The sequence below is a fragment of the Athene noctua genome, chromosome 38, assembly GCF_965140245.1.
Source record: "Athene noctua chromosome 38, bAthNoc1.hap1.1, whole genome shotgun sequence".
Classification (NCBI taxonomy): domain Eukaryota; kingdom Metazoa; phylum Chordata; class Aves; order Strigiformes; family Strigidae; genus Athene; species Athene noctua.
Window position 1 is genome coordinate 247,271 of NC_134074.1, and position 25,930 is coordinate 273,200.

The 25,930-nt window shown below is 40.9% G+C and overlaps 1 protein-coding gene and 1 long non-coding RNA gene across 5 annotated transcripts; one reads left to right on the forward strand and one right to left on the reverse strand.

Moving 5' to 3' along the window:
* Positions 1–3,971: 3,971 nt before the first annotated feature.
* LOC141972955 (uncharacterized) lies at positions 3,972–25,833 on the reverse strand. 4 transcript variants are annotated; one of them, XR_012635457.1, is made up of 8 exons: positions 25,806–25,833; positions 24,085–24,204; positions 21,909–22,052; positions 18,004–18,169; positions 14,601–14,673; positions 14,294–14,488; positions 11,815–11,945; positions 3,972–4,866 (listed from the first exon to the last, which is right to left on the reverse strand). It is a non-coding gene; the product is annotated as an uncharacterized LOC141972955 (long non-coding RNA). The 4 variants fall into 4 exon arrangements; XR_012635456.1 differs by having other exon boundaries at positions 11,815–11,952; XR_012635459.1 differs by lacking the exon at positions 14,294–14,488 and having other exon boundaries at positions 3,973–4,866.
* Positions 4,875–24,156, forward strand: LOC141972954 (Fc receptor-like protein 3). The gene is made up of 8 exons (XM_074931023.1): positions 4,875–5,452; positions 9,867–9,905; positions 11,762–12,064; positions 14,275–14,631; positions 17,928–18,239; positions 21,833–22,123; positions 23,834–23,935; positions 24,035–24,156. The coding sequence occupies exons 1-8, from the start codon at positions 5,422–5,424 to the stop codon at positions 24,115–24,117; spliced, it is 1,518 nt and encodes a 505-aa protein (XP_074787124.1). The 5' UTR covers positions 4,875–5,421; the 3' UTR covers positions 24,118–24,156.
* Positions 25,834–25,930: the final 97 nt, after the last annotated feature.

The window sequence follows — 25,930 nt, forward strand, 5'->3', positions numbered from 1 at the left end:
AATCGGTATTTTTTACATTTTATTTAAATTTTTGGTACATTTTCACTTCTATCGGGATTTTAAACTTTTTTTTTTTTTTTACATTTTGACTTAAATCGGTATTTTTTACTATTTTTTTATATTTTTACTTAAATCGGTATTTTTTACTTTTTTTTTTTTACATTTTTATGTAAATCGGTATTTTTTACTTTTTTTTTTTACATTTTTACGTAAATCGGTATTTTTTACTTTTTTTTTTACATTTTGACTAAAATCGATATTTTTCACATTTTTATTCAATTTTTTTTTTTTACATTTTGACTTAAATCGGTATTTTTTACTTTTTTTTTTTACATTTTTACATAAATCGGTATTTTTTACTTTTTTTTTACATTTTGACTTAAATCGGTATTTTTTACTTTTTTTTTTTTACATTTTTACGTAAATCGGTATTTTTTACTTTTTTTTTTTACATTTTGACGTAAATCGGTATTTTTTACTTTTTTTTTTACATTTTGACTTAAACCGGTATTTTTTACTTTTTTTTTTTACATTTTTACGTAAATCGGTATTTTTTACTTTTTTTTTACATTTTGACTTAAATCGGTATTTTTCACATTTTTATTCAATTTATTTTTTTTTACATTTTGACTTAAATCTGTTTTTCTTTTTATACATTTTTATTTAAACGGGTATTTTTAACATTTTCATTTAAATTTCTTTGGACATTTTTATTCTTTGATATTTTTATTTAAATCGCTGCTTTTCACTTTTTTCTTTTTTTTTCCCTTTGTATCTAAATCGATATTTTCACATTTCTCCTTAAATCGATTTTTTTTTACATTTTTATTTAATTTTATTTTTTTTTCTGTAGGTTTGTGCTTAAATCGATATTTTTTATATTTGGATCGATTTCTTCTTTACATTTTTTTCTTTAAATCGAAATTTTTGACGTTTTTATTGAAATCGCCATTTTTTTCCATTTTAATACAAATTGGCTTTTTTTTCCATTTTTATTTAAATCGTCGATTTTTTTTGAATATTTAAAATTGAGATTTTTTTTTAATTTAAATTTCAATCCGTTTTTTTACATTTCCATCTATCGAAATTGATTTTTTTTTACATTTAATTCATTTTTTACATTTTTATTTAAATTAATTTTTGATACATTTCTCTTGAATTTTTTATACATTTTTCTTTAAATGAATTTTTTACATTTATTTAAATTATTTTTTTTTACATTTTTAAATATTTTTTTTTACAGTTTTCTTTAAATTATTTTTTTACATTTTTCTTCAATTTTTTACATTTTTATTCAAATTAATTTTTTACATTTTTTAATTATTTTTTTACATTTTTCTTCAATTTTTTACATTTTTATTCAAATTAATTTTTTACATTTTTTAATTATTTTTTTACATTTTTCTTCAATTTTTTACATTTTTATTCAAATTAATTTTTTACATTTTTTAATTATTTTTTTACATTTTTCTTCAATTTTTTACATTTTTATTCAAATTAATTTTTTACATTTTTTAATTATTTTTTTACATTTTTCTTCAATTTTTTACATTATTCAAATTAATTTTTTACATTTTTTAATTATTTTTTTACATTTTTCTTCAATTTTTTACATTTTTATTCAAATTAATTTTTTACAGTTTTTAATTATTTTTTTACATTTTTCTTTATTTTTTTACATTTTTATTCAAATTAATTTTTTACATTTTTTAATTATTTTTTTACATTTTTCTTTATTTTTTTACATTTTTATTCAAATTAATTTTTTACATTTTTTAATTATTTTTTTACATTTTTCTTTATTTTTTTACATTTTTATTCAAATTAATTTTTTACAGTTTTTAATTATTTTTTTACATTTTTCTTTATTTTTTTACATTTTTATTCAAATTAATTTTTTACAGTTTTTAATTATTTTTTTACATTTTTCTTTATTTTTTTACATTTTTATTCAAATTAATTTTTTACATTTTTTAATTATTTTTTTACATTTTTCTTTATTTTTTTACATTTTTATTCAAATTAATTTTTTACATTTTTTAATTATTTTTTTACATTTTTCTTTATTTTTTTACATTTTTATTCAAATTAATTTTTTACATTTTTTAATTATTTTTTTACATTTTTCTTTATTTTTTTACATTTTTATTCAAATTAATTTTTTACATTTTTTAATTATTTTTTTACATTTTTCTTTATTTTTTTACATTTTTATTCAAATTAATTTTTTACATTTTTTAATTATTTTTTTACATTTTTCTTTATTTTTTTACATTTTTATTCAAATTAATTTTTTACATTTTTTAATTATTTTTTTACATTTTTCTTTATTTTTTTACATTTTTATTCAAATTAATTTTTTACATTTTTTAATTATTTTTTTACATTTTTCTTTATTTTTTTACATTTTTATTCAAATTAATTTTTTACATTTTTTAATTATTTTTTTACATTTTTCTTTATTTTTTTACATTTTTATTCAAATTAATTTTTTACATTTTTTAATTATTTTTTTACATTTTTCTTTATTTTTTTACATTTTTATTCAAATTAATTTTTTACATTTTTTAATTATTTTTTTACATTTTTCTTTATTTTTTTACATTTTTATTCAAATTAATTTTTTACATTTTTTAATTATTTTTTTACATTTTTCTTTATTTTTTTACATTTTTATTCAAATAAATTTTTTACATTTTTAATTATTTTTTTACATTTTTCTTTTTTTTACATTTTTATTCAAATTTTTTACATTTTTTAATTTTTTTTACATTTTTCTTTAATTTTTTACATTTTTATTTATTTTTTTGCATTTTTATTTAAATTAATTTTTTACATTTTTTAATTTTTTTTTACATTTTTCTTTATTTTTTACATTTTTATTTAAATTAATTTTTTCAATTTCATTTAAATGATTTTTTACATTTTTCTTTATTTTTTACATTTTTATTTAAATTAATTTTTGCATTTATTTTTTTACATGTTTATTTAAATTATTTTTTTTCACATTTTTATTTAAATTTTCACATTTTTCTTTCTTTTTTTACATTTTATTTAAATTAATTTTTTGCATTTTTATTTAAATGAATTTTTGCATTTTTATTTAAATCATTTTTTACATTTTTATTTAAATCATTTTTTACTTTTTCATTTAAATTTTTTTTTTTACTTTAAATTATTTTTTTTACTTTTTCATTTAAATTATTTTTTTACTTTTTCATTTAAATTATTTTTTTACTTTTTCATTTAAATTATTTTTTTACTTTTTCATTTAAATTATTTTTTTACTTTTTCATTTAAATTATTTTTTTACTTTTTCATGTAAATTATTTTTTTACTTTTTCATTTAAATTATTTTTTTACTTTTTCATGTAAATTATTTTTTTACTTTTTCATTTAAATTATTTTTTTACTTTTTCATGTAAATTATTTTTTTACTTTTTCATTTAAATTATTTTTTTACTTTTTCATGTAAATTATTTTTTTACTTTTTCATGTAAATTATTTTTTTACTTTTTCATTTAAATTATTTTTTTACTTTTTCATGTAAATTATTTTTTTACTTTTTCATTTAAATTATTTTTTTACTTTTTCATTTAAATTATTTTTTTACTTTTTCATTTAAATTATTTTTTTACTTTTTCATTTAAATTATTTTTTTACTTTTTCATTTAAATTATTTTTTTACTTTTTCATTTAAATTATTTTTTTACTTTTTCATTTAAATTATTTTTTTACTTTTTCATTTAAATTATTTTTTTACTTTTTCATTTAAATTTTTTTTTACTTTTTCATTTAAATTATTTTTTTATATTTTTATTTAAATTAATTTTTACATTTCTATTTAAATTTTTCGCTCCATTTTTAAATCGTGTTTACATTTTTATTTAAATTAATTTTTGACATTTTTATTTTTTTTATTTTTATTCAAATTTTTTAATATATTTTTATTTAAACTCATCTTTAAACTTTAATTTACATTTTTTGTTATTTTTATTTAAATCGATTTTTTTACATTTTTATTTATTTTTTTACATTTTTATTTAAATTATTTTTTTCTTTTTATTTCAAATTCTTTTACATTTTTATTTCATTTTTTACATTTCTATTGAATTTTTAAAAACTTTTATTTAAATCACTTTTTTTACATTTTCATTTAAATTATATTTGTTACATTTTTATTCAAATCGACTTTTTTTACATTTTTATTTAAACTATTTACTTTTTGCGTTCAAATTCATTTAAATCCAATATAAATACATTTAATTGATAAATTTATATTCAACCAACCACCCGCCACGCTCGGACCCATTTTTCCACTTTTTTTTCTTTTTTTTTTTTCCCCTGCCTGGGAGAAAAAAAAAAAAATTATAATTTTGCTTTAAAAATGTCCATTTTTTCTAAAAAAAAAAAAATAAATAAATCAGATTTTGAAACCAAACAGCGCCCGCGCTGAGTCAAGAGCCCTCAACTTCCTTCCGATTCCGGCCCGTTGACCAAATTTGTGTCATTTTCTAAAAAAAAAACCAAAAAAAAAGCAAAAAAAACCCCAAAACCACAAAAAAATTAAAAAAAAAAATGAGTCATTATTTCACCAGAACTGGGAGGAACTGGGAGGAACTGGGCCAAGTTCTCCCTCTCCCAAAGAATCGGGAAGTAAAACTCGGTTTTATTTCCCCCAAAACTCGACCATCAGATGCCGCCAGATTAAAAAAAAAAAAAAAAATATATAATTTTTTGGCTCCTCGGACCCTTTTTGGAGGTTTTTTCACCTAAAAAAAACCCCTCGGAGGGAAGGTGGGCGTGGCCACGGCCGCCACGCTGCGTCGGGATTGGTCGGAGCCTCGTCACCGCGCGGCGTCGCTCCTAAAAAAAAAAAAAAAAACAAACCAAACCACACTAAAAATCGATTTTTACCAATTTTACCCTTTTTCTCCCCAAACCCAAAAATCATTCTTTTTACACAGCCAAATCCACCTCGGGCGCTAAAAATCGCCAAATTCAGGTTTTCAGCCCCAAAACCTCCTCCCGGCGCCAACCCAACGCCTCCAGTCGAGCGTCGGCCGACTTTTTGCCTGATTTCGCTCCTTTTTACCTCAAAAAACAAAAATTAAAAAAAAAAAAAAAAAAAAACAACCCAATCGACCAATCCGGGTGCGATTTTTGAAGCCGTCGCCCCTCCCCTTGGGGCGGGGCCAGAAGTGTGATTGACACCGCGGCGACGCTCGGCCAAAATGTTGCAATTTTTAATTTTTTTTATTTATTTATTTAATTCATTTTTTTTTACATTTGACCTTTTTCCCCTTTTTTTTTTTTTTTTTTCCTTTTTTTTTTTTTTTTGACGTCAGCTCCATGGCAACCGCGGTCACGTGACCCAAGGGGGAAGGAGCTGGGGGCAGAGAGAAGCGGCCGACGCCCAAAATGGAGCCTCGGAGCCTCGTCCCGCTGCTCGGTGACTTCTTCCCCCTCCTCCCCCTCGCTCCTTTTTGACCCTTTTCTGGCGTTTTTTAACCCATTTCCCGGCCCGTTGGGCCGATTCTTCCCTCCTGACAAATTTCGACATCGATTGCTCCGGCTCTTTCCCCTTTTTTTTTTAATTTTTTTTTCCCCCAAGGATTTTTTCCTCCACCCGATCTTCGTAAAACCCCCCCCCCCTCAACCCCCAGTCGCTTTTTCCCAATTTTTTTTCCCAAATTCCTTTGATTTTCCCCAAATCCCTTCCATTTTCCCCAAAATCCTTCGGTTTTCCCCAAAATCCTTCGGTTTTCCCCAAAATTACTTTGATTTTCCCCAAAAATCCTTCGATTTTCCCCAAAAATCCTTCGATTTTCCCCAAAATCCACCAAATCCCTTCGATTTTCCCCAAAATCCCTTCGATTCTCCCCAAAATCCCTTCGATTTTCCTCAAAATCCTTTGTTTTCCCCAAATCCCTTCGATTTTCCCCAAAATCCCTTCCATTTTCCCCAAATCCCTTCCATTTTCCCCAAATCCCTTCCATTTTCCCCAAATCCCTTCCATTTTCCCCAAATCCCTTCGATTTTCCCCAAAATCCCTTCGATTTTCCCCAAAATCCTTTGTTTTTCCCCAAAATCCCTTCGATTTTCCCCAAAATCCTTTGTTTTTCCCCAAAATCCCTTCGATTTTCCCCAAAATCCTTTGTTTTTCCCCAAAATCCTTTGTTTTCCCCAAATTCCTTCGATTTTCCCCAAAAATCCCTTTGATTTTCCCCAAAAATCCTTCGTTTTTCCCCCAAATCCTTTGTTTTCCCCAAATCCCTTCATTTTCCCCAAAATTCCTTCGATTTTCCGCAAATCCCTTCGATTTTCCCCAAAAATCCCATGGATTTTCCCAAAAATCCTTCGTTTTTCCCCAAAATCCTTCTGTTTTCCCCAAATTCCTTCGATTTTCCCCCAAATCCTTCGATTTTCCCCCAAATCCTTCGATTTTCCCCAAATCCCTTCGATTTTGCCCAAAAATCCCTTTGATTTTCCCAAAAATCCTTGTTTTTCCCCAAATCCCTTTGACTTTCCCCCAAATCCTTTGTTTTTCCTCCAAATTCCTTCGATTTTCCCCAAAATTCCCTTCGATTTTCCCCAAAATCCTTGGTTTTTCCCCAAAATCCTTCGACTTTTCCCCAATTCCTTCGATTTTTCCCCAATTCCTTCGATTTTTCCCCCAAATCCTTTGATTTTCCCCCAAATCCTTTGATTTTCCCCCAAATCCCTTCAATTTTCCCCAAATCCCTTCAATTTTCCCCAAATCATTTGATTTTCCCCCAAATTCCTTCGATTTTACCCCAAATCCCTTCGATTTTACCCCAAATCCTGTTTTTTTCCCAAAATTCCTTTAATTTTCCCCAAATCCCTTTGATTTTCCCCCAAATCCTTTGATTTTCCCCAATTCCTTTGTTTTTTCCCCAAAATATTTTTTTCCCCAAATCCCTTCGATTTCCCCCAAACTCCTTCGATTTTTTCCCCAAATCCCTTCGATTTAACCCAAATCCTGTTTTTTTCCCCAATTCCTTTAATTTTCCCCAATTCCTTTGTTTTTCCCCAAATCCCTTTGATTTTCCCCCAAATCCTGTTTTTTTCCCCAAATTCCTTTAATTTTCCCCAAATTCCTTTAATTTCAACAAATTGATTTTCCCCAAATGCCTCTGAATTTCCCCAAATTCCTCGGATTTCCCCCCAATTCGATTTTTCCCCAATTCCCTCGATTTTTCCCCAATTTCTTTTCCCTCTCAATTTCAAATCCCTTTTTCCCCATTTTCACTCTTTTCTCCTTTTTTTCGCTCGTTTTTTTTTTCCTTTCACTTTTATTTTCCCTTTTTACTTTCCCTTTTTATTTTCCCTTTTTTTTCCCCATTTTCTTCTCCCTTTTTATCATTTTCCCCCTTTTTTTGGTCATTTTCCTTATTTTGCCCGTTTCTTGACATTTTTCACTTTTAATTTCCCCTTTTTTGTGTCATTTTCTCCCTTTTCTTCCCTTTTTGTCATTTTCCATTTTTACTTTTCCCTTTTTTCTCCCTTTTTCTTTTTATCATTTTCCCTTTTTTTGTCATTTTCCCTTTTAATTTTCCCTTTTTTTGATCATTTTCCCTCTTTTTGATCATTTTCCCTTTTTTTTGATCATTTTCCCTTTTTTTGTCATTTTCCCTTTTAATTTTCCCTTTTTTTGATCATTTTCCCTTTTTTGGTCATTTTCCCTTTTAATTTTCCCTTTTTTTGATCATTTTCCCTTTTTTGATCATTTTCCCTTTTAATTTTCCCTTTTTTTGATCATTTTCCCTTTTAATTTTCCCTTTTTTTGATCATTTTCCCTTTTAATTTTCCCTTTTTTTGATCATTTTCCCTTTTAATTTTCCCTTTTTTTGAACATTTTCCCTTTTTTTGAACATTTTCCCTTTTTTTGAACATTTTCCCTTTTTTTGAACATTTTCCCTTTTTTTGAACATTTTCCCTTTTTTTGAACATTTTCCCTTTTTTTGAACATTTTCCCTTTTTTTGAACATTTTCCCTTTTAATTTTCCCTCTTTTTGATCATTTTCCCTCTTTTTGATCATTTTTCCTTTTAATTTTCCCTCCTTTTGATCATTTTCCCTTTTTTTGTCATTTTCCCTTTTAATTTTCCATATTTTTGATCATTTTCCCTTTTTTGATCATTTTCCCTTTTAATTTTCCATATTTTTTTATCATTTTCCCTTTTTTGATCATTTTCCCTTTTAATTTTCCCTTTTTTGATCATTTTCCCTTTTTTTTGATCATTTTCCCTTTTTTTTGATCATTTTCCCTTTTTTTTGATCATTTTCCCTTTTTTTTGATCATTTTCCCTTTTTTTTGATCATTTTCCCTTTTTTTTGATCATTTTCCCTTTTTTTTGATCATTTTCCCTTTTTTTTGATCATTTTCCCTTTTTTTGATCATTTTCCCTTTTTTTGATCATTTTCCCTTTTTTTGATCATTTTCCCTTTTTTTTGATCATTTTCCCTTTTTTTTGATCATTTTCCCTTTTTTTTGATCATTTTCCCTTTTTTTGATCATTTTCCCTTTTTTTTGATCATTTTCCCTTTTTTTTGATCATTTTCCCTTTTTTTGATCATTTTCCCTTTTTTTGATCATTTTCCCTTTTTTTGATCATTTTCCCTTTTTTTTGATCATTTTCCCTTTTTTTGATCATTTTCCCTTTTTTTTGATCATTTTCCCTTTTTTTTGATCATTTTCCCTTTTTTTTGATCATTTTCCCCTTTTTTTGATCATTTTCCCTTTTTTTTGATCATTTTCCCTTTTTTTTGATCATTTTCCCTTTTTTTTGATCATTTTCCCCTTTTTTTGATCATTTTCCCTTTTTTTTGATCATTTTCCCTTTTTTTTGATCATTTTCCCTTTTTTTTGATCATTTTCCCTTTTTTTGATCATTTTCCCTTTTTTTTGATCATTTTCCCCTTTTTTTGATCATTTTCCCTTTTTTTTGATCATTTTCCCTTTTTTTGATCATTTTCCCTTTTTTTTGATCATTTTCCCCTTTTTTTGATCATTTTCCCTTTTTTTTGATCATTTTCCCTTTTTTTTGATCATTTTCCCTTTTTTTTGATCATTTTCCCTTTTTTTGATCATTTTCCCTTTTTTTGATCATTTTCCCCTTTTTTTGATCATTTTCCCTTTTTTTTGATCATTTTCCCTTTTTTTTGATCATTTTCCCTTTTTTTGATCATTTTCCCCTTTTTTTGATCATTTTCCCTTTTTTTTGGATCATTTTCCCTTTTTTTGGATCATTTTCCCTTTTTTTTGGATCATTTTCCCTTTTTTTTGGATCATTTTCCCTTTTTTTGGATCATTTTCCCTTTTTTTGGATCATTTTCCCTTTTTTTGGATCATTTTCCCTTTTTTTGGATCATTTTCCCTTTTAATTTTCCCTTTTTTGATCATTTTCCCTTTTTTTTGATCATTTTCCCTTTTTTTGATCATTTTCCCTTTTAATTTTCCCTTTTTTTGGTCATTTCCCATTTTTATTTTCCCATTTTTTCTCCTTTCCTATCATTTTCCCTTTTTCTTGTCACTTTCCTTTTATTTACTTTCCCTTTTTTCCTCCCTTTTTCGATCATTTTTCCTTTTTTCTCGTCATTTTCCATTTTTAATTTCCTTTTTTTTTTTTTTAATTTTCCATTTTTATTTCCCCATTTTCTCGTCCCTTTCCCTTTTTCTCATTTTCCTTCTTTCTTATCATTTTCCCTTTTTTTCATTTTTTCCCCACCTTTTCCCTCTCTCCATTTCATTTTTTTTTATTTCTTTCCCCTCACTTTCCCTTTTTCTTCTCCTTTTTTCCCTTTTTTTTATTTTTTTCCCCTTTTCCCCCCATTTCCCCCCAGCCTCTCTCCGGATCCTCCTCGCGCTGGCGGCACCTACAGGTAACACATTTTGGGGAAAAAACCACCAATTCCCACCTCCCCCTTGGGCCACGCCCCCACCGGGACCCCCCCGACCCCAAAATCCCCATTTTTTGCCCCAAAACCCTGCAGCTCTCCGCACCTAAACCCACCTCTGGATTTTAACAGAATTTGGGGGTTTCTCCCCAATTTGGGCCCCCCTCACCTCCTCCAGCCACAAAAAATAACATTTTTCCACCCAAATCTTTTTTTTTTCCCCATTTTTTCCACCCAAATCATTTTTTCCCCATTTCCCCCCAAATCGTTTTTTTTTTTTTTACAGAAAAAATTTCTCTTTTTTCCCATTTTTTCCCACCAAAATAATTATTTTTTTCCCCATTTTTTCCACCCATCATTTTTTCCCCATTTTTCCACCTAAATCATTTTCTTTTTTTCCCGTTTTTCCACCCAATTCTTTTTTTTTCCATTTTTTCCACCCAATTCTTTTTTTTTCCATTTTTTCCACCCAAATCACTTATTTTCCCGTTTTTCCACCCAAATAATTTTTCCATTTTTTCCACCCAAATAATTTTTCCCGTTTTTCCACCCAAATAATTTTTCCCGTTTTTCCACCCAAATAATTTTTCCCGTTTTTCCACCCAAATAATTTTTTCCCGTTTCTTCCATGCAAATAATTATTTATTTTTTCCACCCAAATCACTTATTTTCCCGGTTTTCCACCCAAATAATTTTTTTCCCGGTTTTCCACCCAAACAATTTTTTTCCCGGTTTTCCACCCAAACAATTTTTTTCCCGTTTTTCCACCCAAACAATTTTTTTCCCGTTTTTCCACCCAAATAATTTTTTTCCCGTTTTTCCACCCAAATAATTTTTTTCCCGTTTTTCCACCCAAATAATTTTTTTCCCGTTTTTCCACCCAAATAATTTTTTTCCCGTTTTTCCACCCAAATAATTTTTTTCCCGTTTTTCCACCCAAATAATTTTTTTCCCGTTTTTCCACCCAAATAATTTTTTTCCCGTTTTTCCACCCAAATAATTTTTTTCCCGTTTTTCCACCCAAATAATTTTTTTCCCGTTTTTCCACCCAAATAATTTTTTTCCCGTTTTTCCACCCAAACAATTTTTTCCCCGTTTTTCCACCCAAACAATTTTTTCCCCGTTTTTCCACCCAAACAATTTTTTCCCCGTTTTTCCACCCAAACAATTTTTTCCATTTTTCCACCCAAAGAATTTTTTCCATTTTTCCACCCAAACAATTTTTTTCCTCATTTTTTCCACCCAAATAATTTTTTTCCTCATTTTTTCCACCCAAACAATTTTTTCCATTTTTCCACCCAAACAATTTTTTCCATTTTTCCACCCAAACAATTTTTTCCATTTTTCCACCCAAATACTTTTTTCCTCATTTTTTCCACCCAAATAATTTTTTTCCCGTTTTTCTATCCAAATAATTTTTTCCATTTTCCCACCCAAATAATTTTTTCCCATTTTTCCACCCAAACCATTTTTTCCACTCATTTTTTTTCCACCCATTCTTTTTTTTCCCATTTTCCCACCCAAACATTATTTTTCCCATTTTCCCACCCAAACAATTTCCCCGTTTTCCACCCAAATCATTTTTTCTCCCGTATTTCCACCCAAATCATTTTTTTCCCATTTTCTCCACCCAAACCATTTTTCCCACTCTTTTTTTTTTCCACCCAAATCATTTTCTCCCCATTTCTTCCACCCAAACAATTTTTTCCCTATTTTTTCCCACCCAAATCCTTCTTTTTTTTCCCATTTTTCCACCCAAACCACTATATTCCCATTTTCTCCACCCATACCTTTTTTTTTTCGTTTTTTTTTTTCCCCGCCCCAACCTCTTCCTCCCCCAGACCTTCCTCCTCCTCCTCCCACCATCACGGTGATACCGGAGAAGACCGAGTACCTCCTCGGCGACGCCGTCTCCCTCCGTTGCGTCGCGCCGTGGTCCAAGGAAAAAATCCAAGGTTTCCAATTTTCGGGAACGAGCGGTTGGGCCGTGGACGTCCGGACGCCGAAGAGGAGTTACGTCTACACCTTCAACCTGACGAGGCCGAAGGACGGCGGCTCGCACGCCTGCACCTACACCCTCATCAACCGCTACCGCCAGCCCGTGCGCTCCCGACAGAGCAAAGCCATCGTCATCAGCGTCAAAGGTTGGCACAGGTCCCCCCCTACGGCTCCTCGCACCCATTTTCCCACTTTTTTGCCTCAAAAAAAGCCTTTTTCTCCTTAAATTTACCTCAATTTCCCACCAAAGTTCATCAATTTGACAAAAAAAAGCTCAAATCGGCCCCAAAAACCCGCCATCAGCATCAGGGTCAAACCCTGGGGAGATGTTGCCCTGTTGGTCTCCTCGCACCCATTTTCCCACTTTTTTGCCTCAAAAAAAGCCTTTTTCTCCTTAAATTTACCTCAATTTCCCACCAAAGTTCATCAATCTGGCAAAAAAAAGCTCAAATCGGCCCCAAAAACCCGCCATCAGCATCAGGGTCAAACCCTGGGGAGATGTTGCCCTGTTGGTCTCCTCGCACCCATTTTCCCACTTTTTTGCCTCAAAAAAAGCCTTTTTCTCCTTAAATTTACCTCAATTTCACACCAAAGTTCATCAATTTGACAAAAAAAAGCTCAAATCGGGCCCAAAAACCCGCCATCAGCATCAGGGTCAAACCCTGGGGAGATGTTGCCCTGTTGGTCTCCTCGCACCCATTTTCCCACTTTTTTGCCTCAAAAAAAGCCTTTTTCTCCTTAAATTTACCTCAATTTCCCACCAAAGTTCATCAATCTGGCAAAAAAAAGCTCAAATCGGGCCCAAAAACCCGCCATCAGCATCAGGGTCAAACCCTGGGGAGATGTTGCCCTGTTGGTCTCCTCGCACCCATTTTCCCACTTTTTTGCCTCAAAAAAAGCCTTTTTCTCCTTAAATTTACCTCAATTTCCCACCAAAGTTCATCAATTTGGAAAAAAAAAAGCTCAAATCGGCCCCAAAAACCCGCCATCAGCATCAGGGTCAAACCCTGGGGAGATGTTGCCCTGTTGGCTTCCCCCTACCCATTTTCCCCCTTTTTTGCCTCAAAAAAGACTTTTTCTCCTTAAATTTACCTCAATTTCCCACCAAAGTTCATCAATCTGGCAAAAAAAAGCTCAAATCGGGCCCAAAAACCCGCCATCAGCATCAGGGTCAAACCCTGGGGAGATGTTGCCCTGTTGGTCTCCTCGCACCCATTTTCCCACTTTTTTGCCTCAAAAAGAGCCTTTTTCTCCTTAAATTTACCTCAATTTCACACCAAAGTTCATCAATTTGACAAAAAAAAGCTCAAATCGGCCCCAAAAACCCGCCATCAGCATCAGGGTCAAAGGTTAGCAAGATGTTGCCCTGTTGGCTTCCCCCTACCCATTTTCCCCCTTTTTTGCCTCAAAAAGAGCCTTTTTCTCCTTAAATTTACCTCAACTTCCCACCAAAGTTCATCAATTTGACCAAAAAAAGCTCAAATCGGGCCCAAAAACCCGCCATCAGCATCAGGGTCAAACCCTGGGGAGATGTTGCCCTGTTGGTCTCCTCGCACCCATTTTCCCACTTTTTTGCCTCAAAAAAAGCCTTTTTCTCCTTAAATTTACCTCAATTTCCCACCAAAGTTCATCAATTTGACAAAAAAAAGCTCAAATCGGGCCCAAAAACCCGCCATCAGCATCAGGGTCAAACCCTGGGGAGATGTTGCCCTGTTGGTCTCCTCGCACCCATTTTCCCACTTTTTTGCCTCAAAAAAAGCCTTTTTCTCCTTAAATTTACCTCAATTTCCCACCAAAGTTCATCAATTTGACAAAAAAAAGCTCAAATCGGGCCCAAAAACCCGCCATCAGCATCAGGGTCAAAGCCTGGTGAGATGTCGCCCCGTTGGCCTCCTCGCACCCATTTTCCCCCTTTTTTGCCTCAAAAAGTTCCTTTTTCTCCTCAAACTCCCCACCAAAATTCACCAATTTGCCCCAAACCCCTCAAATTCACCCCAAAACCCCACCATCACCATCAAGGTCAAAGCCTGGTGAGATGTCGCCCCGTTGACCTCCTCCCGCCCGCTTTCCCCCTTTTTTGCCTCAAAAAGTTCCTTTTTCTCCTCAAGCTCCCCACCAAAATTCACCAATTTGCCCCAAAACCCTCAAACTCACCCCAAAACCCCACCATCACCATCAAGGTCAAACCTGGTGAGATGTCGCCCCGTTGGCCTCCTCCCACCTGTTTTCCCCCTTTTTTGCCTCAAAAAGTTCCTTTTTCTCCTCAACCTCCCCACCAAAACCCACCAATTTGCCCAAAACCCCTCAAATTCACCCCAAAACCCTCCATCTCACGTTTTTCCTTCCCCTTTTCCAGACCATCCGCCTCAACCCACCTTGACCTTGACCCCTCCCAGCGGCGTCACCATCGAAGGCCGAGCCCTCGTCTTCCTCTGCGCGGCCCCGGCAGGGGACGGGGAGCGGAGGTTTAATTTCTACAAGGACGGGGTCGAGGTCACCGACGGGGTCAAGGTCACGGGCGGGGTCGAGGTCACGGGCGGGGTCGAGGTCACGGGCGGGGTCAACTTGACCTTGAGGAACACGGAGGCCCAACTGCGGTTGGCCACCAGTAGCCAAAACCACACCGGGAACTTCACCTGCGGCTACGAAGAAGAAACCGAAGGCCGGTGGATCCCGTCCTACCTCAGCCAACCAATCCGTGTCCTCGTCAAAGGTAGCGGCACGTTTTGGGGTGAAAAACAACCTTTTTGGCACCCTGGGGAAAAAAAAAAAAAAAAACAGTCAAATTGGGTGAAACAAACCCCCCCCCAAAAAAAAAACCCCCCGTTCGGTTTGGTTCCCGCGGCCGCGTTGGGCACAACCCAACCGTTGGCCAACTCAAGCCGTGCCCCGACGGCTGGTTTTGGCCCCAAAAAGACCATTTTTGACCAAAATGTCCAGGTTTTGCCCCAAAATGCCTGGGTTTTGGCCCAAAACACCCATTTTTTGCCGAAAATGCCCAGGTTTTGGCCCAAAATGCCTGTTTTTTCCCCAAAATGCCCGTTTTTTGCCCCAAATGCCTGGATTTTGGTCCAAAATGACTGGTTTTTGTCAAAACTGCCTGGGGTTTGGCCCAAAATGACCTTTTTTTGGGGGCCCAGAATACCCAAAATGACCGGGTTTTGGCCCAAAATGCCTGGGTTTTGGCCCAAAACGCCCTGGCTTTTGCCCAAAATGCCTGGATTTTGGCCCAAAATGAACGTTTTTAACTGAAAATGCCTGGGGTTTGGCCTAAAATGCCCATTATTTGCTGAAAATGCCTAGGTTTTGGCCCAAAATACCTGGGTTTTGGCCCAAAATGTCCTTTTTTTAGTCCAAAATGACCATTTTTTTGCCCAAAACGCCCGTTTTTTTGCCCCAAATGCCTGGATTTTGGCCCAAAATGACTGGTTTTTGTCGAAAATGCCCGGGTTTGGGCCCAAAATGACCGGGATTTGGCCCCAAAACACCCTGTTTTTTGCTCAAAATGCCTCGATTTTGGCCAAAAAAGCCCATTTTTTACCAAAAATGCCTGGGGTTTGTCCAAAAATGCCCATTTTTTTACCAAAAATGCCTGGGATTTGGCCCAAAATGCCCATTTTTTTACCAAAAATGCCTGGGATTTGGCCCAAAATGCCCATTTTTTTTACAAAAAATGCCCGAGATTTGGCCCAAAATGACCATTTTTTTACAAAAAATGCCCAGGATTTGGCCCAAAATGCTCATTTTTTTACAAAAAATGCCCGAGATTTGGCCCAAAATGACCATTTTTTTACAAAAAATGCCCGGGATTTGGCCCAAAATGACCATTTTTTATCAAAAATGCCCGAGATTTGGCCCAAAATGCCCATTTTTTTACCAATAATGCCCAGGATTTTGCCCAAAATGCCCATTTTTACCAAAAATGCCTGGGTTTTGGCCAAAAATGGCCATTTTTACCAAAAATGCCTGGGGTTTGGCCAAAAATGCCCATTTTTACCAAAAATGCCTGGGTATTGGCCAAAAATGCCCATTTTTTGCCCAAAACGCCCGGGGTTTGGCCCAAAATGACCCTTTTTAGGGGCCCAGAATGCCCTTTTTTTGACTCTGAAATGCCCGGATTTTGGCCCAAAATAACCTTTTTTGGGCCCAAAATGACCGGGTTTTGGCCCCAAACGCTTTTTTTTTTTCCCCTAAATGCCTGGATTTTGGCCCAAAATGACCATTTTTTGTTGAAAATGGCTGGTTTTTGGCCCAAAATGCCCTTTTCTGGCCCAAAATGCCCGGGTTTTGGCCCAAAATCCCCATTTTTGGGGCCCAGAATGCCTGTTTTTTGGCCCAAAATGCCCCAGATTTGCCCCAAAATACCCTTTTTTTTTGACCAAAATGCCCATTTTTTCCTCAAAATGAATGTGTTTTGGCCCCAAATGACCACTTTTGGCCCAAAATCCATGTTTTTTTACCCAAAATCCCTGGTGTATGGTCACAATGCCCAGTTTTTGCCAAAAATGCCTTTTTTTTTTTCCCCAAAAATACCCAGTTTTGTCCCAAAACACCCACTTTTTGCCCCAAATATTTTTTGCCCAAAATGCTTGTTTCTTGGCCAAAACGCTGGTTTTGACCAAAATTCGCAGCTTTTGCCCAAAACGTCCTTTTTTTGCCCAAACTGCCCATTTTTTTCCCAAAACGCACACCTTTTACCCAAATCCCCACTTTTTGCCCCAAATACCCAGTTTTTACCCCAAACGCCCCCTTTCTCCCCCCAAAACCCCAATTTTTCCCCCAAACACCCCATTTTTCCCCAAAAAAAACATTTTTCCCCCAAAACCCCCATTTTTCCCCCAAACACCCCCTTTCTCCCCCCAAAAACCGAGTTTTTTGCCCTAAATACCCATTTTTTTCCCAAAATCCCGTTTTTTTCCCCAAACACCCTTTTTTCCCCAAAAAAACCCAATTTTTCCCCCAAACACCCCTTTTTCCTCCCCAAACCCCCAATTTTTTACCCCAAACCCCCAATTTTTCCCCCAAACCCCCAATTTTTCCCCCAAACCCCCAATTTTTTTGCCCTAAATCCCCATTTTTTCCCCAAAACCCCCATTTTTCCCCAAAACACCCCCTTTCTCCCACCAAAAAACAATTTTTTTGCCCTAAATCCCCATTTTTTCCCCAAAACCCCCATTTTTCCCCCAAACACCCCCTTTCTCCTCCCAAAAACCCCAATTTTTTCCCCCAAACCCCCATTTTTTCCCCAAAACCCCCATTTTTTCCCCAAAACCCCCATTTTTTCCCCAAAACCCCCATTTTCCCCCCAAACACCCAATTTTTTGCCCTAAATCCCCATTTTTTCCCCCAATTCCCCATTTTTCCCCCAAACACCCAATTTTTTGCCCTAAATCCCCATTTTTTCCCCCAATTCCCCATTTTTCCCCCAAACACCCCATTTTTTGCCCTAAATCCCCATTTTTTCCCCAAACACCCCCTTTCTCCTCCCAAAAAGCCCAATTTTTTCCCTCAAACCCCCATTTTTTCCCCAAAACCCCCATTTTTTCGCCCAAACCCCTTTCTCCCACCAAAAAACAAATTTCTTGCCCTAAATCCCCATTTTTTGCCCTAAATCCCCATTTTTTCCCCCAATTCCCCATTTCCCCCCCAAACACCCCCTTTCTCCTCCCAAAAACCCCCATTTTTTCCCCAAAACCCCCATTTTTTCCCCAAAACCCCCATTTTTTCCCCAAAACCCCTCTTTCTCCCACCAAAAAACAAATTTTTTGCCCTAAATCCCCATTTTTTCCCCCAATTCCCCATTTTCCCCCCAAACACCCCATTTTTTGCCCTAAATCCCCATTTTTTCCCCCAAACCCCCATTTTCCCCCCAAACACCCCCTTTCTCCCCCAAAAAAGCAAATTTCTTGCCCTAAATCCCCATTTTTTCCCCCAATTCCCCATTTCTCCCCCAAACCCCCCCACTTCCCCCCCCCCCCCCCAATCTCACCCTCGGCCTTCTCCCCGCAGCGCCCCCGGCCCCGCCCCGTCTGGGCGTGGCCCCCTCCAGCGGGGCGGTGCCCGAGGACCAGCCCCTCCTTCTCACCTGCGCCGCCTCCCGCCACGCCCTCGAGGTCAAGTTCCGCTTCTACAGGAACGGGGTGGAGCTCCCGCCGCCCCAAAACGGCGTCAAATTCACCCAAAACGGGACTTTTTCTCGGTTTTTTCACCCCAAAACGCCTCGAGGTTTTGGCGGGAAATTCAGCTGCCGCCTGGAGGAGGAGGTGGGGGGGACGTGGGTGTGGTCCCCCCCGAGCGACCCCGTTGACGTCACGGTTAAGGGTGAGGCCCGGTTGGGCGGCGCTTGGCGAAGGGGGTTGGGCCGGAGTTTGGGTTTGGGAATTTGGGGTGAAAAAAGGGGAAATCGGGCAAAAAAAAAAAACAAAAAAAACCAACAACAAAATGGGGGGAAGGGGTGGGAGTGGGCGGGGTTTGGGCGATGAGCTGCGTTGCCTTGGGAGGAGGGGGAGGAGCTTCGTCTTCCTCCTGATAATAATGAGGGGGAGGAGCTTCATCTTCCTCATGATAATGAGGGGGAGGAGCTTCATCTTCCTCATGATAATGAGGGGGAGGAGCTTCATCTTCCTCATAATAATGAGGGGGAGGAGCTTCATCTTCCTCATGATAATGAGGGGGAGGAGCTTCATCTTCCTCATGAGGAGGAGGAGGAGGAGGAGGGGGAGGAGCTTCATCTTCCTCATGATGATGAGGGGGAGGAGCTTCACGAGGAGGGGGAGGAGCTTCATCTTCCTCATGATAATGAGGGGGAGGAGCTTCATCTTCCTCAGGAGGAGGAGGGGGAGGAGCTTCATCTTCTTCATGATGATGATGATGAGGGGGAGGAGCTTCATCTTCCTCATGATGAGGAGGAGGAGGAGGGGGAGGAGCTTCATCTTCCTCATGATGATGATGATGAGGGGGAGGAGCTTCATCTTCCTCATCATGATGATGATGATGAGGGGGCGGAGCTTCGTCTTCCTCATGATAATAATGAGGGGGAGGAGCTTCATCTTCCTCATGAGGAGGAGGAGGGGGAGGAGCTTCATCTTCCTCGTGATGATGAGGAGGAGGGGGAGGAGCTTCGTCTTCCTCGGGATGATGATGAGGGGGAGGAGCTTCATCTTCCTCCTGATGAGGAGGAGGAGGAGCTTCATCTTCCTCATTATGATGATGATGATGAGGGGGAGGAGCTTCATCTTCCTCATGAGGAGGAGGAGGAGGAGGAGGGGGAGGAGCTTCATCTTCCTCGTTATGATGAGGAGGAGGGGGAGGAGCTTCATCTTCCTCCTGATGATGATGATGATGAGGGGGAGGAGCTTCATCTTCCTCCTGATGATGATGAGGAGGAAGATCTTCATCCCATGATGATGACGACGACGATAACGATCTTCATCCCCTCACGATGACGATGAGGAGGAGGAGCTTCATCCCCTCATGGCGATGATGATGAAGGTCATCTCGTGATGCGGAGTTTCATCTTCTCACCAGCTCCTTCATCCTCCTCTCGCGACCTTCATCATCCTCTCGCGACCTTCATCATCTCACCAGCTCCTTCATCCTCTCACGACCTTCATCATCCTCCTCTCACCAGCTCCTTCATCTCCTCACAACCTTCATCCTCCTCTCACCAGCTCCTTCATCTCCTCACAACCTTCATCATCCTCTCACAACCTTCATCATTCTCTCACCAGCTCCTTCATCCTCTCACGACCTTCATCCTCCTCTCACGACCTTCATCCTCCTCTCACGACCTTCATCCTCCTCTCACGACCTTCATCCTCCTCTTCTCACCAGCTCCTTCATCTCCTCACGACCTTCATCCTCCTCTCACGACCTTCATCCTCCTCTCACCAGCTCCTTCATCCTCTCACGACCTTCATCATCCTCTCACGACCTTCATCCTCCTCTCACCAGCTCCTTCATCCTCTCACGACCTTCATCATCCTCTCGCGACCTTCATCCTCCTCTTCTCACCAGCTCCTTCATCTCCTCACGACCTTCATCCTCCTCTCACCAGCTCCTTCATCCTCTCACAACCTTCATCATCCTCTCACCAGCTCCTTCATCCTCCTCTCACGACCTTCATCCTCCTCTCACGACCTTCATCCTCCTCTCACGACCTTCATCCTCCTCTTCTCACCAGCTCCTTCATCTCCTCACGACCTTCATCATCCTCTCACGACCTTCATCATCCTCTCACGACCTTCATCCTCCTCTTCTCACCAGCTCCTTCATCTCCTCACGACCTTCATCATCTCCTCACGACCTTCATCATCCCCTCACGACCTTCATCATCCTCTTCTCACCAGCTCCTTCATCCTCTCACGACCTTCATCATCTCCTCACGACCTTCATCATCCCCTTCTCACCATCCCCTCCCCCTTCCATCTCCTCACCACCCCGAGCGTCCCCTCACGATGCCGACGATGAGGAGGAGGAGGAGGAGCTTCATCTCCTCGCGGTGACCAGCGTCCTCCCCTCCCGCCACAAAGCCGTTCCGAGGACGATCAGGGGGTTTCTCCTCCCTCGGTCCCGTTCCGGTTCCTCCGGTCACCAAAAATCACAATTTTTGGAGAAAATCGGGGCATTTCTCCTCCCTCTGGGCCCGCCTCACCTCCTCCACGCCCCAAAATACCCGTTTTTAACCAAATTTGGTGATTTTTCCTCTCTCTTGTCCTGTTTTATCTTTTCTACCCCCTAAAATAACCATTTTTAACCCAATTTGGCGATTTTTCCTCCCTCTTGTTGTGTTTTATCTCCTCTACCCCCCAAAATACCCATTTTTAACCAAATTTGGTGATTTTTCCTCCCTCTTGTCCTGTTTTACCTCCTTCCTCCACCAAAATACCCATTTTTAACCAAATTTGGTGATTTTTCCTCCCTTTTATCCTGTTTTACCTCCTCTACCCACCAAAATACCCGTTTTTAACCAAATTTGGTGTTTTTTCCTCCCTCTTGTCCTGTTTTACCTCCTGCCTCCACCAAAATACCCATTTTTAACCAAATTTGGTGATTTTTCCTCCCTTTTATCGTGTTTTATCTCCTCTACCCCCCAAAATACCCGTTTTTTAACAAAATTTGGTGATTTTTCCTCTCTCTTGTCCTGTTTTATCTTTTCTACCCCCTAAAATAACCATTTTTAACCCAATTTGGCGATTTTTCCTCCCTCTTGTTGTGTTTTATCTCCTCTACCCCCCAAAATACCCATTTTTAACCAAATTTGGTGATTTTTCCTCCCTCTTGTCCTGTTTTACCTCCTCCCTCCACCAAAATACCCATTTTTAACCAAACTTGGGGATTTTTCCTCCCTCTTGTCCTGTTTTATCTCCTCTACCCACCAAAATACCCATTTTTAACCAAATTTGGTGATTTTTCCTCCCTCTTATCGTGTTTTATCTTTTCTACCCCCCAAAATACCCATTTTAACCAAATTTGGTGATTTTCCTCCCTCTTGTCCTGTTTTATCTTTTCTACCCCCCAAAATACCCATTTTTAACCCAATTTGGTGATTTTTCCTCCCTCTTGTCCTGTTTTATCTCCTCTACCCCCCAAAATACCCATTTTTAAGCAAATTTGGTGATTTTTCCTTCTTCTTGTCATGTTTTATCTCCTTCCTCCACCAAAACACCCATTTTTAACCAAATTTGGTGATTTTCCTCCCTCTTGTCCTGTTTCATCTCCTCCACCCCCCCAAAACCCCCATTTTTAACCCAATTTGCTGACTCCTCCTCCACCCGCCCCAACTCCGCCCCCTCGGCCCCACCCCGCCCCTTCTCCTCCCGACCACCAACCCTGACCTCCCCGCCGCCCCGTCACCTCCTCGTCACCGCGACGTGGCTCCTCCCCCAACCCCGCCCTTCTCCGTGTCTCCCCAGAGCTCCCTTCCCAGCCTGCTTTGCTCCTGGACCCCCCGTCCGGCCTAGTCCTCGACGGCGACACCTTGGTCCTCACCTGCGTGGCCGCCGGCCCCGCGGCCCAACGCAACTTCTCCTTCTACAAAGATGGCGACCGACTCTTCTCCACGATGGCCACGGAGGAACGAGCCCGTTTCAGCGTCCCGGTGGCCACAGACGCCGCCGGCCGCTTCACCTGCCGCTACGAGGAGAAAGTCAACGAGAGGTGGATCCCGTCCCCCTTCAGCCAAGCCATGGCGGTCACCGCCCGAGGTGAGGGCCTGGAGAACTTGGGGGCCTTCCCGCCGCGCCCCAAATCTTGGGGTGGGGCCTCAGGGACATCATTGACCCCCTAAGTGTCAATTTGAACCCAAAATTTGAGAGAATTGGGTTTTTTGGAGGTGGAATTGTGGGTTTGCCTCCCTTGGGTCAAGCCATCATGGCCGCCGCCCGAGGTGAGGGCCTGGAGAACTTGGGGGCCTTCCCGCCGCGCCCCAAATCTTGGGGTGGGGCCTCAGGGACATCATTGACCCCCTAAGTGTCAATTTGAACCCAAAATTTGAGAAAATTGGGTTTTTTGGAGGTGGAATTGTGGGTTTGCTTCCCTTGGGTCAAACCATCATGGCCGCCGCATGAGGTGAGGGCCTGGAGAACTTGGGGGCCTTCCCGCCGCGCCCCAAATCTTGGGGTGGGGCCTCAGGGACATCATTGACCCCCTAAGTGTCAATTTGAACCCAAAATTTGAGAAAATTGGGTTTTTTGGAGGTGGAATTGTGGGTTTGCTTCCCTTGGGTCAAACCATCATGGCCGCCGCATGAGGTGAGGGCCTGGAGAACTTGGGGGCCTTCCCGCCACGCCCCAAATCTTGGGGTGGGGCCTCAGGGACATCATTGACCCCCTAAGTGTCAATTTGAACCCAAAATTTGAGAAAATTGGGTTTTTTTGAGGTGGAATTGTGGGTTCTGGCCCCTTGGGTCAAGCCATCATGGCCGCCGCCCAAGGTGAGGGCCTGGAGAACTTGGGGGCCTTCCCGCCGCGCCCCAAATCTTGGGGTGGGGCCTCAGGGACCTCATTGACCTCCTCATGACTCATTTAGACCCAAAATTTGAGAAAATTGTGGTTTTTTGGAGGTGGAATTGTGGGTTTGCTTCCCTTGGGTCAAGCCATCATGGCCGCCGCCCAAGGTGAAGGCCTGGAGAACTTGGGGGCCTTCCCGCCGCGCCCCAAATCTTGGGGTGGGGCCTCAGGGACCTCATTGACCCCCTAAGTGTCAATTTGAACCCAAAATTTGAGAAAATTGGGTTTTTTTGAGGTGGAATTGTGGGTTCTGGCCCCTTGGGTCAAGCCATCATGGCCGCCGCCCAAGGTGAGGGCCTGGAGAACTTGGGGGCCTTCCCGCCGCGCCCCAAATCTTGGGGTGGGGCCTCAGGGACATCATTGACCCCCTAAGTGTCAATTTGAACCCAAAATTTGAGAAAATTGGGTTTTTTGAGGTGGAATTGTGGGTTTGCTTCCCTTGGGTCAAGCCATCATGGCCGCCACCCGAGGTGAGGGCCTGGAGAACTTGGGGGCCTTCCCGCCACGCCCCAAATCTTGGGGTGGGGCCTCAGGGACATCATTGACCCCCTAAGTGTCAATTTGAACCCAAAATTTGAGAGAATTGGGTTTTTTGGAGGTGGAATTGTGGGTTTGCTTCCCTTGGGTCAAGCCATCATGGCCGCCGCATGAGGTGAGGGCCTGGAGAACTTGGGGGCCTTCCCGCCGCGCCCCAAATCTTGGGGTGGGGCCTCAGGGACCTCATTGACCTTTTCGAACCCCCAAATTTGGGCAAAATGTTGGTTTTTTTGTTGTTTTCTTCGAGCCGCCTCCCAGGTTGCCAGGGGGCCCCCCCCCCCCAAGTTGGGGGTCACCAGGGGGGCCCCGGTGGCCACCGGGGTGGGGTTCAGGGGTGGGGTCACTTCCGCTTCTCCTCCCGCCCCCCAGCCCGCCCTCAGCTCCTCCCATTGGTGGCCGGTTGCGTCGGGGCCGGCGTCGCGTTGCTCCTTGGGCTCCTATTGGCCGTTTGCCTGTGTCGGAGGCGGAGAGGTGAGTGGGGCGGGGCCACCACGCCCCTTTCCAGTTTGGGGGGGACTTCCCATGAGCCTTTGAGGCTGATGGAGCCGCCCCCCCCCGACTCTCGGCCAGGGGGCGCTCGCTGGAGGGGGTTCAAGAACAAGGAGGACCCCAGCACTTACCCCATGGCCTACGTCGACGGCGGCGACCCTTGACCTTGCAGGTGACCTTTGACCTTGAAGGTGACCCCCAACCCCTTCTGAAGGGGGGTGGGGTGAAGAGGACAAGGGTCTGGGGGTCATCTGTCCCCCCCCCCCCCCCCCAAAACACCGGTCAGTAAACGTTGACCTCAACCCTGACCCCTCCCTTCTCTCTGCTCAATTCCAAGATGGCCGACGGCGGCGGGTGAGAAAATGGCGGCGCTGACCCCAATTTGTCAGTTTTGGGGGTGAAAATAGAGTCTTGGGGGGCGGGGGGGGGGCATCTCGGGTGGGTCTTGGGCAACCGAGTTGGCCAACACAAGTCGGGCAACTTGACATGGCTGACGCCGTCATTATGGGGTGACACAAAATGGCCGCCTGGTGAACCAAAATGGCTGCCTGGACCTAAAATGGCTGCCTGGTGACCCAAAATGGCTGCCTGGACCCCAAAATGGCCGCCTGGTGACCCAAAATGGCTGCCTGGTGACCCAAAATGGCTGCCTGGTGAGCCAAAATGGCCGCCTGGTGAACCAAAATGGCCGCCTGGTGAACCAAAATGGCCGCCTGGTGAACCAAAATGGCCGCCTGGTGACCCAAAATGGCCGCCTGGTGACCCAAAATGGCCGCCAAGTGGCCTCCTGCCCCCCCAAATTGCCCCTTTACCCCCCTGTGGGCCCTTTTGCCCCCCCAAATGACCCCCTGACCCCCCAAAACTGCCCCTTTGCCCCCTGTGGACTCTTCTGCCCCCCCCAAATGACCCCTGACCCCCCCAAATGCCCCCTTTGCCCCCCCAAAATGGCCGCCTGCCCCCCAAAAAAGCCCCTTGCCCCCCCCTATGGCCTCCTGCCCCCCCAAATTGCCCCTTTACCCCCCTGTGGACTCTTCTGCCCCCCCAAAATGACCCCCTGACCCCCCCAAATGCCCCCTTTGCCCCCCCATGGCCTCCTGCCCCCCAAAAATGGCCGCCTGCCCCCCAAAACAGCCCCTTGCCCCCCCCATAGCTTCCTGCCCCCCCAAAATGGCCGCCTGCCCCCCCAAAACAGCCCCTTGCCCCCCCCATGGCCTCCTGCCCCCCCAAATTGCCCCTTTACCCCCCTGTGGATTCTTCTGCCCCCCCAAAATGACCCCCTGACCCCCCCAAATGCCCCCTTTGCCCCCCCATAGCCTCCTGCCCCCCAAAAATGGCCGCCTGCCCCCCCAAAACAGCCTCTTGCCCCCCCCATAGCCTCCTGCCCCCCCAAAACAGCCCCTTGCCCCCCCCATAGCTTCCTGCCCCCCCAAAATGGCCACCTGCCCCCCCAAAACAGCCCCTTGCCCCCCCCATAGCTTCCTGCCCCCCCAAAATGGTCGCCTGCCCCCCCAAAACAGCCCCTTGCCCCCCCCATGGCCTCCTGCCCCCCCAAATTGCCCCTTTACCCCCCTGTGGATTCTTCTGCCCCCCCAAATGACCCCCTGACCCCCCCAAATGCCCCCTTTGCCCCCCCCATGACCTCCTGCCCCCCCAAAATGGCCGCCTGCCCCCCCAAAACAGCCCCTTGCCCCCCCCATGGCCTCCTGCCCCCCCAAAATGGCCGCCTGCCCCCCCAAAACAGCCCCTTGCCCCCCCCATAGCTTCCTGCCCCCCCAAAATGGCCGCCTGTCCCCCCAAAACAGCCCCTTGCCCCCCCCAGCCCCCCTTTTTTACCCCCCCTCCAGCACCTCACCCTCCTCCGGCGCCTCCCGTCCCCCCCCAACCCCTCCCTGCGCATGCGCAGCGCCCTAAGTGAGGGCGGAAGAGCGTGGCGGCGCCGTTTGCGCATGCGCCGTGCGGCCGGCGAGAGCGTCGCTG

Coding starts and splice junctions, on each gene's coding strand:
- LOC141972954 (XM_074931023.1), top strand. CDS start 5,422: ATGGAGCCTCGGAGCCTCGTCCCGCTGCTCG. Junction 12,065..14,274: donor CATCGTCATCAGCGTCAAAG/GTTGGCACAGGT, acceptor CCCCTTTTCCAG/ACCATCCGCCTCAACCCACC. Junction 18,240..21,832: donor CGTTGACGTCACGGTTAAGG/GTGAGGCCCGGT, acceptor GTGTCTCCCCAG/AGCTCCCTTCCCAGCCTGCT.